This window comes from Pisolithus orientalis (genome assembly GCF_024613125.1).
Source record: "Pisolithus orientalis strain OTSU chromosome Unknown F5J12scaffold_3, whole genome shotgun sequence".
In the NCBI taxonomy this organism is placed as follows: Eukaryota; Fungi; Basidiomycota; class Agaricomycetes; order Boletales; family Pisolithaceae; genus Pisolithus; species Pisolithus orientalis.
The window spans coordinates 518,277-530,946 of record NW_026260784.1 but is presented as its reverse complement, the minus strand read 5'-3'; the positions used below and the strand labels follow the sequence as shown (position 1 = coordinate 530,946).

At 45.6% G+C, this 12,670-nt stretch overlaps 3 protein-coding genes across 3 annotated transcripts; all 3 read right to left on the bottom strand.

The window, feature by feature from the left end:
• F5J12DRAFT_953803 (family 2 glycosyltransferase) lies at positions 1–2,715 on the bottom strand (the record flags this gene model as incomplete). Its single annotated transcript, XM_051749838.1, has 11 exons — positions 1–105; positions 156–209; positions 266–535; positions 586–1,050; positions 1,109–1,193; positions 1,248–1,402; positions 1,456–1,614; positions 1,642–1,980; positions 2,005–2,304; positions 2,332–2,464; positions 2,531–2,715. 11 exons carry the CDS (start codon positions 2,713–2,715, stop codon positions 1–3), a joined length of 2,250 nt encoding a protein of 749 aa, XP_051604104.1.
• A 935-nt stretch (positions 2,716–3,650) lies between these two features.
• On the bottom strand, positions 3,651–7,954 carry F5J12DRAFT_888322 (uncharacterized protein; the record flags this gene model as incomplete). Its single annotated transcript, XM_051747247.1, has 11 exons — positions 3,651–4,238; positions 4,488–4,757; positions 4,812–5,180; positions 5,234–5,446; positions 6,439–6,462; positions 6,524–6,853; positions 6,913–7,125; positions 7,182–7,361; positions 7,410–7,506; positions 7,588–7,724; positions 7,778–7,954. The coding sequence occupies 11 exons, from the start codon at positions 7,952–7,954 to the stop codon at positions 3,651–3,653; spliced, it is 2,598 nt and encodes an 865-aa protein (XP_051604103.1).
• Positions 7,955–10,936: 2,982 nt separating this feature from the next.
• F5J12DRAFT_779655 (uncharacterized protein) lies at positions 10,937–11,499 on the bottom strand (the record flags this gene model as incomplete). The annotated part of the gene is made up of 2 exons (XM_051742405.1): positions 10,937–11,367; positions 11,442–11,499. The coding sequence occupies 2 exons, from the start codon at positions 11,497–11,499 to the stop codon at positions 10,937–10,939; spliced, it is 489 nt and encodes a 162-aa protein (XP_051604102.1).
• Between the last annotated feature and the right edge of the window lie 1,171 nt (positions 11,500–12,670).

Genomic DNA, 12,670 nt, shown 5'->3' with positions numbered 1-12,670 from the left:
TCATGGTCGTACAGGGATGCAGTACAATCCTTCCTTGCAGAATTGGGTGGGGGGTACCCAAGAGCCAATGCTGTGATTGGATTCTCGGTCCCACAACTCATTTTCCTGCAAGATGTCAGTCCTTTATTGTCAAAGCAAATGGCAGGACAATGCACATAGTCGTTCCATGTTTTGAGGAGAATAGAGTGGGGATCAAACTTGCCTTCATCCTAACACACAATAACAGCGATCAGCGACATAATGCTTTCAAGATTAAGCCACCTACATGAACGATGATCTTCTTTCCAGATTCTCCCAGTATGACATGTGTGGCACCCCATGAGAAATCATCCATATGCCAAAATGAGTAGATTGGAAGCATGAATGAGAAAATCGGGATGGCCAAGATATAGAAATCCATCCATCCAACCATGTCCCACTTGCAATGCAGAACGAACACAAAGGCTTGCAAGCTGTACATGGCAGCAATCATGACAAGGAAGATGAAGGGGATGGTACTGTGCTCATAAACGACCAACACGATCAAGTAGACGATCTGTAATCTTATAAGCATCATCACGCTCCAAGGACAATGAATCAACCTACATATGCGATGGTGATGGGCTGAATCAGTGTTGATATGAGATCCATCATGACAATGAAATGCATGGAGAAGCAACAGAAACCACAAAGCTGATCCAGGAACATGAGTTCACCAAGATTATGAATGGTTGAGTTGATCCAATGATGATGTTGTGAGAGCAGAACCTTCCAATCATCCAGAGCAACTGTCTCGGCATGAGTGTCCCTGATAAATTGCATCTTGTACATCGGGAAGTGTTTGAGCAATAGGGTTGTCAAATAACGATCTTCTCCAAGAAGCAGTAAGTTCTTCATGTGTAGGGTATCGACACGGTTCTGGGAATAATCTTGGGTAATTTGGTTGGAGACATTGTGCATGTCTGGTGTGCACAGACGGAACAAGGTGAAACAACCGGGCAAGCAAGTGAGCGAGCTGAACAGACTCTCAAATGCCTTTGCCATGTGATGGGAGATGAAGTACTCGTACACCTAACAAACCACCCTCAGCCCTTGCACCAAACAAAGACATCGCAGGGACTATATGCACCTGCATCATCGTCACAATCAACTGTTTGGCATTGGCAAGGGATGTTTCACCACACACACCAAGGACTTTCTTGTCATGAATCATTCTATGGCTGGTCAGTTTCCTCGAATCCCCTACCAAGCAGCATGACATGACTTACGCAGAAATGAGGCAGTTAAGTGTGTACAGCTCTGCAGTCATATCTGCATTGATGGCAAATAGATACTCATAAAATGTCAGGTTGATGCCGATGATGTTCTTGATCTGGTGATACATCTCGAGCTCAAGGGGATTCATTGGCATATTGTAATGCACCTAAAAACCCACTGTTGGTGCCCAAAAACTTGCGTAAATGTGAACCAACATACCTTGTTCAAGAAATGCATGACCACCATCTGTGAATCATGCTTACCATGATTTCCAGGACGTGACCTCTCTGTTGGCTTCCTGACCTTGATGACCACAAGGTAAGGCACGACATGTCCAGCACACTCGTACAGACCCAAGTACACTTTGGCCATATTATGCTGTCAGGCACCCTCGCTGATCAATACAAAACTGAGTGGTTCAGGGTCCAAGTTTGGGTCAGCACCCAGAATATCAAGCATGATATGTGGTGTTGGGTGATTGTTGCCAGATCTGACAATGTTCCTGTTGCACACGATGAGGATCAGTTTGTGCTTATCGTCATACTTGAGCACAGCCAATGAATTGATCATACACCAAAGTGATGCCTTGCCTTCAGTGTAACACGGAACTTGGCAAATCACGAGCTTGTCATGGTCCTCAGGTGCATGAACAGCCCCGAAATTGATTGATGCAATGAATTTGAACCCAATGATGGAGACCATGAGAACCGAAAGGATGAGCAAGATATATTGCGAGAACAGACACTGAGGTGAATTTCAATTGTTGACTGCACCGATCAAGAATAGATTGCAAAGACACATCCTCTGGCTTTCGAGTGTTGCAGAATCAAGTCCAAGACCATCCTTGAACTTCTTCATAAAATCCTGCCCAGAGTTGATCTTGAACAGATCAACAATGGTGGAACTCATGAATTGTGTGTCGATGCCTCTGCCTGCTTGAGTACTGGTAGGTGTAATGACAGCAGGCAGATAGCTGAGATACGTGGTTAAATCATAGATCAACCCATCGAGGATCCTGACCAATGATCCACTATTGGCCATATCCTTAATCTCCTGAAGGCATGCACCCTGACATACCCAATGCGATTATTCCACCTGCATGATCATCATGCTCTTGAAATACCAGTTTGGGTGAGAGTTGCTGGTAAAAGCACTGGAAGTCATGGTACTGAGCATTGGGGTCAGTGTTGTTGGCGGAGTCGAAGAGTCACCCAGGGGCTCACAGAACCTGAGACACCATTACATAGTGCACTCACCTATGTCTTTACATCAGGAGGAGACCACACTAAGATACCCTGCACAGGGAAAATCAGCATCTGAAGCCATGCCACCATACTGGAGGACAGACTTGGTCAACACCATGCTAAAGACATGCTGATGTGTCACTGCCATGGCAGTCAAATCAAAGACCCCTCCTTGATTCAACATATAAACGTTATTTGGATTGTTTTGATATGAATACAACGCCAGTTCAGACATGCTGAACACATACTGAGTAGGTCAGAAGACCAACCCCAGCACAGTAATGATGAGAACATACACAGTGACAGTAACAAGCTGAATTAGCATTGATACGAGATCCATTGCAACGAACAGAGGCTGCAGTGCTGATCCGAGGGTGTGAGTCCACTGAGGTTATGAGTGGTCAAGTTGATATGACGATGAGGTTGTGAGCTAAGCAGAACCTTCTAATCATCCGGAGTGACCATCTTGGCATGAGCGTCTCTGATAAATTGTGTCTTGTACATTATGAAGTGTTTGAGCGACAGGGTTGTTGGAAAACAATCTTCTCTGGGGTGCAGCGGGTTCTTTGTTTGTGGGGTAAGTCACATCGCCCCTGCAGCACCTCGCAAAATGTACTGGGCTTTCTTCCCCCTCACACGCCATCAGCTAATGGCAACTGAGTGGCCAGTTGACTGGGTAAGATGGGTGGAGTGGCCCCATTCTGTCAACATTACCTCAGGCTCGCCTTTCATGTCTGATGATGAACAGACCTAAACCATCCTTACTCCTCAAGATCGATGAGCTTGACATATACTGATCACTGCGAAGTCAGGTCCATCTGAACCATTCAAATGTGCTGTTTGGAGACAGTTAATTAGCGTTCTTGAGCCTCACTTAGTCTGCATGTTCAGGATAGATCAGCGGACATGCAATTGAAAGAAACTACGTATCACCACAATAGTCAGTATGTGTGAAACGTTATATGAGCTGTAGTGGAGGTATCACTATTTCTTTTGTCTAGTAACATGGGTAACCCTTGCTGGAACAGCCCCGATGCCTTCCTCTGTCACCTTAGCCTGTCCTTGGGTTGCTTTCTTGCCTTTCTTAGTGGCCTTGGAGGAATGGCCGCTCACTGAGGCTGGCATGACAACAAGGGGGTCAAGAGGATTCAGATGGGTCGAAACAGATAGTTAGGAGCTGCTGAGAGAAAGAGTAGAGAGGGGAAGGGAGAGTTCCGAACTAGTTGCCAACACAATCACTGACTGCGAAGGAGAGATGGTCCCAGCCTCTAGAACAGAAATACTAAGGTTTGTATTTAGCTGAATAGCACCAGAGATGGAAGTGCCATTCCCCCAGGCAGTGCTGGCAGCACCGAGCGAGTTCGTATGTATCTGAGGAGGAGGGAAGTCTTCAGCTTGAATAGTGCTAGTGAGAATGGAAGGGTGTGTAGCTGACTGGCTGGTGACAGGGACAGTGGGAGGGTTCAATTTTACCTCTGCAGTCCTGCCAACACTTCCAAGTTGTGCCAAGATATCATCTTCCCAGCTTCTTGGCACCTCAACAGAATCTTCAGCTTCAGGAGGTGGTTGTTGGGATCCATCACATCGGTTTGCACCAAAGACAGCATTATCAAAGTGCTCAAAGATCCCCAAAGCCCACTTCTTGTTCTCCTGTTTTTGGAGCAGCTCTATATAGAATTTGAAGTCCTTCTCGTATGAAATTCTGGTTTGACTACCAGTAGATGAGAATTCATCATCCCCAGAGAGCAGGAAGCGGGCCTAGCAATGTATGATGAGTGGGCAGCTGTCAGCACAGGTAGGATGTAATTTGACTCATGAATGTACAACAAATTGCGATGATGCCCTCTGGTGTTGTTGTTGCCTTCAATTTCTGACCCCTGCCAGGTGGACCACCTTTTTTCTTGCCTGTCAGGACACCTTTTCCGAAGTGCAACACACATGCAATCTAATATAACAAGATGATCAGCTGTGAGCATGTCCAATACATTCAGCCAGGAAGTGGTTTACTTGAGTGAGTGCCTTGTTTTTGAAGAGGCCAGAGACATTCATTGCTGACAGGTCTTCAAAAAGGATCAGTGCGAGTGGTGTATACGCCTCATCATGGTTTGCTGGGTTTCGCTTGAGGAGTGACAAAAAGGCAGGATTGTCCATTCTCTTTCTCCAGTTGCTGAGTGCCACTGGATCCAGTCCTGGACTCAAATGAGTGAAGAGTTGTGTGACGGAGTCCTTGACAGGTTTAAGAATGTTGCCATGTTCACCATTCACCGTAGATGTGAACTGTGAGAAGCAATAGTTAGCAATCGTTTGCTGGATTAGGTATTCTTCACTTACAAGTTGCTCGAAGTGTTCATACTTCATAGTCTGAGCCCGAAGCTCAGGGGGAACCATAAGGTAAAGTTCAGCACCATTAGCAATGGCCTTGGACTCAGGAGTTTGATAATGTATCAGATCGTGTAAATCAAAGTTGGGAGGGCACGCACGAAGAGGGAAGATGCTGCTAGGGACCCATAAGTGATAAAAGTAAGCATACTTCTTTGCTAGGGTGATGATGGTGGCATCCAGCGGGCCTTGAGCGATCGACTTGAGGGCCCGGGATCGTGCTCTGGGTGCTACCTTAGCCTTAAATTCATTTAGCTCATTCCTTGTCTTTATTAGTTCCTCTCGTAGGCGATTAAAGGAGACCTGCGCTTGGCCCAGTGCCTAGTAGTGGTAGTCAGTAATATTCAGTTTCATAGGCAGGTCAGAACACATACCTGGCGCAACTCAGCAGGGCTTGCATCCAGTGCAGGGGTAGCCATAACCCTTCGCACCTCATCGAGTTCCCTGTCCAAGTTAGCACCTGCACCTCTGGCTGCCCCATGGTTTGCTGCATGCAGGACATCCTCATCATTATTGGTATTCTCGTCAAGGCTATCATGGCCCACAGCATCGATATCTAGAGTAAAATCCTTGGACATCACTGGAAACTGGTAAAACAAACCTAGTTGAGGTTGCAGCTGATGTTCCATGACTGGTGTGTAACAAATTGGGGGTGAGGTCCTCGTACTAAATGTTGGCGCTGAGCAGATCCTTTTCAAGGGTGTTCAATGAGGCAAAAGATGGAAATGAAGTTGACTAACCATTTATGCTGGTGCAACATTGTTGAGGTATCTTACCTCGCTGTTACCTACCAGTAGAGCATACCAAGTTAGAATGGCAGCCAGGAGAACCAATCGGAATGGCAATAAGAGCAGACTCACCATTTGAATGTGTCTGTAGGAGTAATACCATTTGTTGTAGTCCAGATAAAGGCCCCACCACCACTGCTTTGATGTTATTGAGTTGACATGACATCAGTAAACATGCAATATTATGACTCAAGAGATTGGAATTAGTAACTCAAAACATAGCGACAACGATTTGAAGGATAAACCGTATAAACCGTATCATTGTTAGAGATCCAGTGAGAGATTCAGAATACGCTAGCACAGAGCATTGGTATGAGGAAAAGAGAGCAGCTATCTAAAGTATGATATAACATTTCCTTACTCCTGGTCTAGATGATGCCTGTTCCACTCGTTGATGTGACGAAACATGTCTCCATCGATGTGCTCCACCACAAAATATTTGTCTTTATATTTGGGGTCAGGGTACAGCAATGCTCCCCTAACAATGGACCGGATGGGGATGAATATCGATGCTGTGTGGGGACATGCTTTAACACGTGTGAGCCTGAAGGCATTGTCAAAGGAGTTGCAAGCCACATTGATGTTGGCTGTATAGGGGCAAACGGAGCAAATTGATAGGTGCTGAAGTCAGGAATATTGCATGAAAACATGAATACCAAGTGAGCAAAAGCAATCTCACTATGTGAAAGCTGAAAGAGGACAGTGTCATAACAAGGCTTGCCATGGAACGAAGGGTTGCACCATAGGTAGTCGGTAGCTTGCTGCCAGTCCATCCTTGATTCATAATTTACCTTGAGGTAAGCATGTTCCTGCAACTACATGTGTAGGTCGTTGTGAGATGGGGTAATGACTACTATGCAACATGGCAAAATGTACCTGGAATGTTTTGGCAAACAAGATATTTTTCCAAGAATTCTGGTCACGATTGAGGTAGATAGGAAGGCACTGATTGACAAACCGAGTAAACTTCTGATGGAAACCTTGGAATTCTTGCTGTGAAGCATGATCACAAATGATCGATTGAATGCTCTTTGGTGACCATGGTGAACTGAGCTTAATGTGCTCACTGAAACTCATGAGGACATCCTCATCACCCCCGCCATCAATATCATCATCATCATGATCTTGCTGTGTATGATTGGCTTCAGCATCCACCTGGTTCCTAATTAGTTTCATGGCTAAGTGGTGGTGGTCGACATGAAGGACCTATGTGACTTCAGGTCAGCAGGACTGAGTGAGATGAGAAGAGCAGAAGCTGGATGCACATGAATGGCAATGTCCTTACCATTTGAGCAGTCCTGATATGCATCTTTAAGTGAGCCGTGCATTTTCTCATTGGGCCGAGTGCTGTAGTTACGGGCTGCTCCTTTATTCCGAATGTCCCACACAACATGTTTCCAAAGATGGACCTTTGGAAAATTCCACTCCATTTTGAGGTGTTCTGCTAGCTCACCATTAGCCACACAGGAGACATATGCCTAGGTCAGAGCAGGGGATCAACAGTGAACTCAAACAGCAAGGAATTATCATGTACCTTTAGCTCACTCCTGAAAACCAACTGCTCCCTCTCTATCAATTCAAGGGTCTTGTCAGTGTGCACATCCAGCCCAATGAGACTGTCCAATTCTAAGTAGCTGCGGAGCATCCGTAGGAGCTGGTAGCCTTCACAGCTTACATCATTTGTCAGAATATTCAAAGCAGCATAGAAGGTTTGCTTGTGAGTTCGTTAGCTTATACTGGGAAGTCAAAAGAAGAATCTCACCTGCACGAGATCTCGGAGTTTGTTCCCATCAGCATAGCTTACATGTAGGATGCCATTGAAGTGTGCCAAACCTCGCCAACTTGGAAATGCTGCAAGCCTGCATTCAATTTAGGATTAGGATGTCTTAGCGAAGTAAATAGAGGGTAGTACATACTACTCCTCAAGTTGCACTGCATACTTACGTGGTAATTTGCTTAAAAGAATCTTGAGTTCTTCAAGTAAGTGGTGCCCAAAAAGACTGTCATGCAGAGCATGGAGGCAGTCGAAGCTCACAGCTTCCTCCAGCTCCGAGTTCTCAACCTTCCAGAAAACATTCTTGTGATTTGGTTACGTGGTTGGCAAGAGTCACTAATAAATACAAAACTCACCACAACCAGCTGAGGCCCAAGGGCTTTGAGGATCAGTTCACCAGCTGACTTCTTTTCCTGATAGATGGCAAGGGCTTCTTTTGCCTGTCTTATGGTATGCGTTGGAAATGATTTGGCAAGCTGGGATAAATCCTCAAGGGGAACCAAACAAACTGAGCATGGATGTTTACTCTTCATGCCTCAAATTAGGCTCATCATGCATCTAATGTCAACATAGTTATTAGTATGTCAATGGGCACTTGTAGTGCCCTCGACTTACTGTTCTTCATAATCAGCAGATAAGATGAGAATCAAGGGAAAGAGCCACTGAGTGATCTTGTCATAGCACTCATATTTGTATCCTAGCTGTGAGAGTTTGGCGAGTCTATCAATGATACAAAGGAATGCTTCATGCCAAATAATGCATTTGTAATTGATGTAGCTGGTCTTCCCCTCTTCTTTGGCAGACTCAGTATCACACACCAAAGGTGTTTGGTGAGGTGGACATGGATGTAGCTGATGAATGGAGGTGAAGACCATAGCCCTCATGCGAAGAAGGACAGCCAGCAATGTTGGCAGTCATCCCTCACACAAGAACAAGTTGTCAATGCCAAAGAAAAAGGAGGAGGCAAGTTAAGTGCCAATAAAATTCTTAAGCGCCCATGTACGGCATTCCGGTTTTCAATGTATCTCCACCAATTCTGCAGACACCGAAACCATTCCCACACTCACTTGTAGTGCTCAGCCACGCGATCCTACCTTCCAAGATTGGAAAGGATTTGCGCACTCCACACATTTCTACAGCACTCCCTCCAAAAGACACTCATTTTGCTAATTCTTCTGATATGGCTGCCTCTACATCAGTCATTTTGCTTGTCCTCTTTGCTAGGGACCATGGCTACATATATCTACCAGGAGTTCCTACCAGCTTCCATCCTGAAGCATCCTGGTACATCCCACCCTCATCTGCCCCCTCTCAGCCCATCCAGCTTGGACAGTGTGTTCTTTTTGTCAGTATGACCTCCAGGAGGACATTCTTTGGTCGCCTCAGGTCTGTTACTTGCTTGGAAAGGTCTTATGTGGTTGTTTCAGTCTCTCCAGTCCAAGAAGCATATGGATCCTTCCTCCCTGCCCCCTGCAATGTCTTCATACCAGTCTCGTCCATCATTCTTCCAAAATTGCGACAGCTACAGTATAATCTACTGTTCTCCACTCTCCCTGATCACATCCATGACGAGTATGATGCACATCTTGCCTCCTTGTTGCAAGATACAGCAGAAGATGCTCCCCCTTCATCCTCTCTTCCAACAGAGCCTCATCCATGAAGTTTTTATTTGCTTCACTGAGAGGATGGTTTGGGGGGGAAAGTTGCGATCCCCTATGCTCCTGTCACCCCACAGACCCCCAAAGCTTGACCCCTGTTGACATCTGACTCACCCTGTCCACTTTTGGATGTACTGTATCGGCATCAGATCAGCACTGCCTCTCTGTCATCCCACTTTGGCCTAGAAGTGATCTCTTCGAGATGTGACATGCACAGCCTCCCCCTAATGTGATTCCAGTGCACTTTCCCAGTTCCTGATGTTGCTTGACTCATACTGTGACATTCTGACTGTCTTTGACTCACCTATTGCCAATACTTGCCAATCTTTTGAAAAAGAAAAAAAAGAAGACATCAGAGAGCCCCTCTTGCTCGCAATTTATCATCTCTTAGTAAATCATTCATCAGCTTTGATAGTTGAGACTTTATTATGGGTCTAGCTATCATCTACTTTGCTTATCATCATCTATCATCCATATACTTTGCTCCAAGCCCTCCCTGAGCTCAGTACAGCTTAGGACATCGAATTAAGTCACCATCCATCCTTCTGTAGGCTGACAGCAGTCTACCCTATCGCTTTCTATCACATTCTTGCTCCCTCTTCATCAGGAGCACCCCCAACCCTCAGCACTCATCTTTGAGTGTTGTAGCTCACAAAAACCCTCCCAAAGAACAGGTTCTACCATCTAGGTACCGCATAGGCACACCACCACTTGCTTTCATTGTCTTTTGTGTTGGTTTTGGTTGGTTTTCACCACTGAACCTCACTTTGACTCACATCTGGAGCCCACCACAAGGGGTGGTCATTCCTGGATCAAGAAAAACCTTGTTTGCGTTCACATCCTTCATATTCCTGCCTCCTAGGTCGTCATAATCACCAGAATCTATCGCTTTTCCCATCCCAACTCCTATCCTCCTTATCTCATCAAATCTTGCCTGTAAATCCACCATATATCTCGCTTCTATGTCATCTGCTACCTCTACTATTTATCCACCCATGCCTTCAGCATCTCCTCAAGCTGTTGCTGTTCCTCCTGCTCACTCTGTCCTTACTTTGCCATTGCTTGGCATGAAATCTGCTCCAGAACTCTTCCAAGGAGATCATACCCATGTTTGCACTTTCCTGGATCACTATGAGCGACTCTGTGCTTTCCATAATGTCAGTTCTGACCAGGAAATGGTCAAGTCGATCCTCCAGTACTGTAATGCTTGGGTTAGGGAGATTATTGAAGGAATGGCGCACTACTATGCTCCTAACTGGGCTAACTTGAAGGCTGATCTCCTCAAGTACTTCAATGCTGATCTGTCAGATGAAAGATTCTTTGAAAGGCATCTCAAGAGCTTGACTTTGACTCACATTGGGAACCTTGCATAATATACATGAGCAAGGATGCTGAAGCCTGCACTCAGTAACTTACAATAGGCAACCAGCCGATGACACATCCACCACCAAAGTGCTCTCCATTCCCGATGTTCATGGGCAGATTTCCACAACAAGCTATGACAGGATAACCCTTGACAGTTCCATGGGAACTTAGACGTGTTCGGTTGGCATATAGGATAAAAGCAAATGGGGCTGCATTTTCAACCTGAGGTAAACGAGACTAGAAGCAAGCACAAGTTAAACACAGTATATACAAAGTATACAGGTTATTACAACATACTTGAATGTCCCACCAGCAATCACCAGTCCATGGTTCTGAGTAGAATCTGAAGACCCGTTGGGCATCCCAGATGAAGTGAAGTGCAAGGAGGGGGTTCGATAAGAGATCAAGAGCCCACTCCCATAACAAACATGCATAAACTGGGAATGTTAAGTTCTCTCCTTTATAAGGTGCAGTCACATTGTGTCATGTAAACTAGAGTAGAAGCTTGTGGATGAATGCACAGAAGCTCACAGTGTATGAAGAGAAAGAATGTACTGGTGTCACCTGCATGGCTGCCCTGTCCCATGCATGTTGAAGGTCAACATCATTCTGCAAGGTAACATTTGCCTTTCCTTGGATGATGCATGAAATGAGGGAAAGCAGCCCATTGATCTGCAATGCATTGAGGCCTGCTTGCAACGCTATTTCAGCAAACAAGTAGTCGCCCTCCTCGATAAATGGGTGCCATGGGTGTGGATTGGGGGCCATCGTAGCAGTAGCATGCTGACCAAATTCTTCTTGCAACTGGAAAAGCGATGGGGTATTGCTGTGGGGATGGAACTCAGTCTTGAAGTCAGCAGGTGGCTGTTCAGGGGATGGCATTCGGTCACTGCCATTACTCGCCATGGAGACATTTGATTGATCTATTCATATCAAGCATGTATGTACTTAGTATGGTGCACTTGGAAACCAGGTAGTGCTGAGTTCATGCACTCACCACTTTGTGCAGCAGGATCTCCATGAGGCTCCCACACATCCTGATCAACAAAATCCATGCATCACAAGTGAGAAATGTTGGGAGCTGTACAGAAAACAGCCCTAAGTGCAGGTATATCATAGGTTGAATGAAACATACTTGGCAATCCATCGTTATCTTTATTAAGTATGTGGGCTACTTGAGAAGGGCCTGCCTGCATGATGTGTGTGTGCACTGTCGAGTATGCAGATGTGATATCCCTTATGGATGGCATCCAGGAATTCTGGCACATCTCTGTAGGTTATTGGCGAGGTTCATAAGGCCTTGGCAGATTCAAATATCGATGGATCCTCCTCTGCAATTGCGAGAGGGGTTTCCTTGTCATTCCTTTCTGCAGCTGAGGCCATCTCCTGAGCCTCCAGGATTCAGTTCTCCTATTTTTCCTTTAGCTGGTTACTCTTATGAAGAGTTCCTCCCTGCTCTTCCATTGCTGATAGTCTCAGCTCTTGCCATCTGTCCTGAGGGAGGTCAATCTCCCTCTGGGTCCAGGTGTATGTCAGCATTTGCCCACTTGATGCTCTCATTGGAGATGTCTCCTCCTTCTTCCTCATAGTAATGGGATAGGCAATCTGCCACTCAGTTCTCAGAACCTTTGGTGTATACAATGTTTGCATCAAAGCATGACATATAATCTATCCACCATACCTGTTGGCTCAACAGTTTTCACTGGGTCTTGAGGTATCCCAGTGCCTCATGGTCTGTCACTATCATGAACTTCAACCCAAGGAGTTTATCCTCCCATTTCAGCAAAGCTTTGATTATTGTGAGGGTCTCTCACTCAAAGGTCCTATAGTTTTGTTGAGCATTGCTCAGCTTTTTCAACATGAAGCCTGCTGGTCAGCAGGTCTTCCATTTGGGTCCTTGCCTGTACAGTGCACCTACTCCATAGAGTGATGCATCACAGACAAGCCATATTGGCTCTTCCCTCCTTGGGTCTATTGGCCACAGTAATGGGTACTTGCAGGCCAGGTCCTTAATCATCTGGAAGCATGGGTCATGGAGTTCCCTCCACAGGAATTCATGTCCATTCTTTTGTATCCCAGTTAATGGCATTGTGTATGCCAATATATCTGGCATAAATTGTGCTAGGTATTTGATGAGACCAATGAACTGTTGCACCTCATTGAGCGACTTAGGTACTCTCCAGTTCCTAATTTGAGACATCTTGTCTCTATCTGCATGCATGCCCT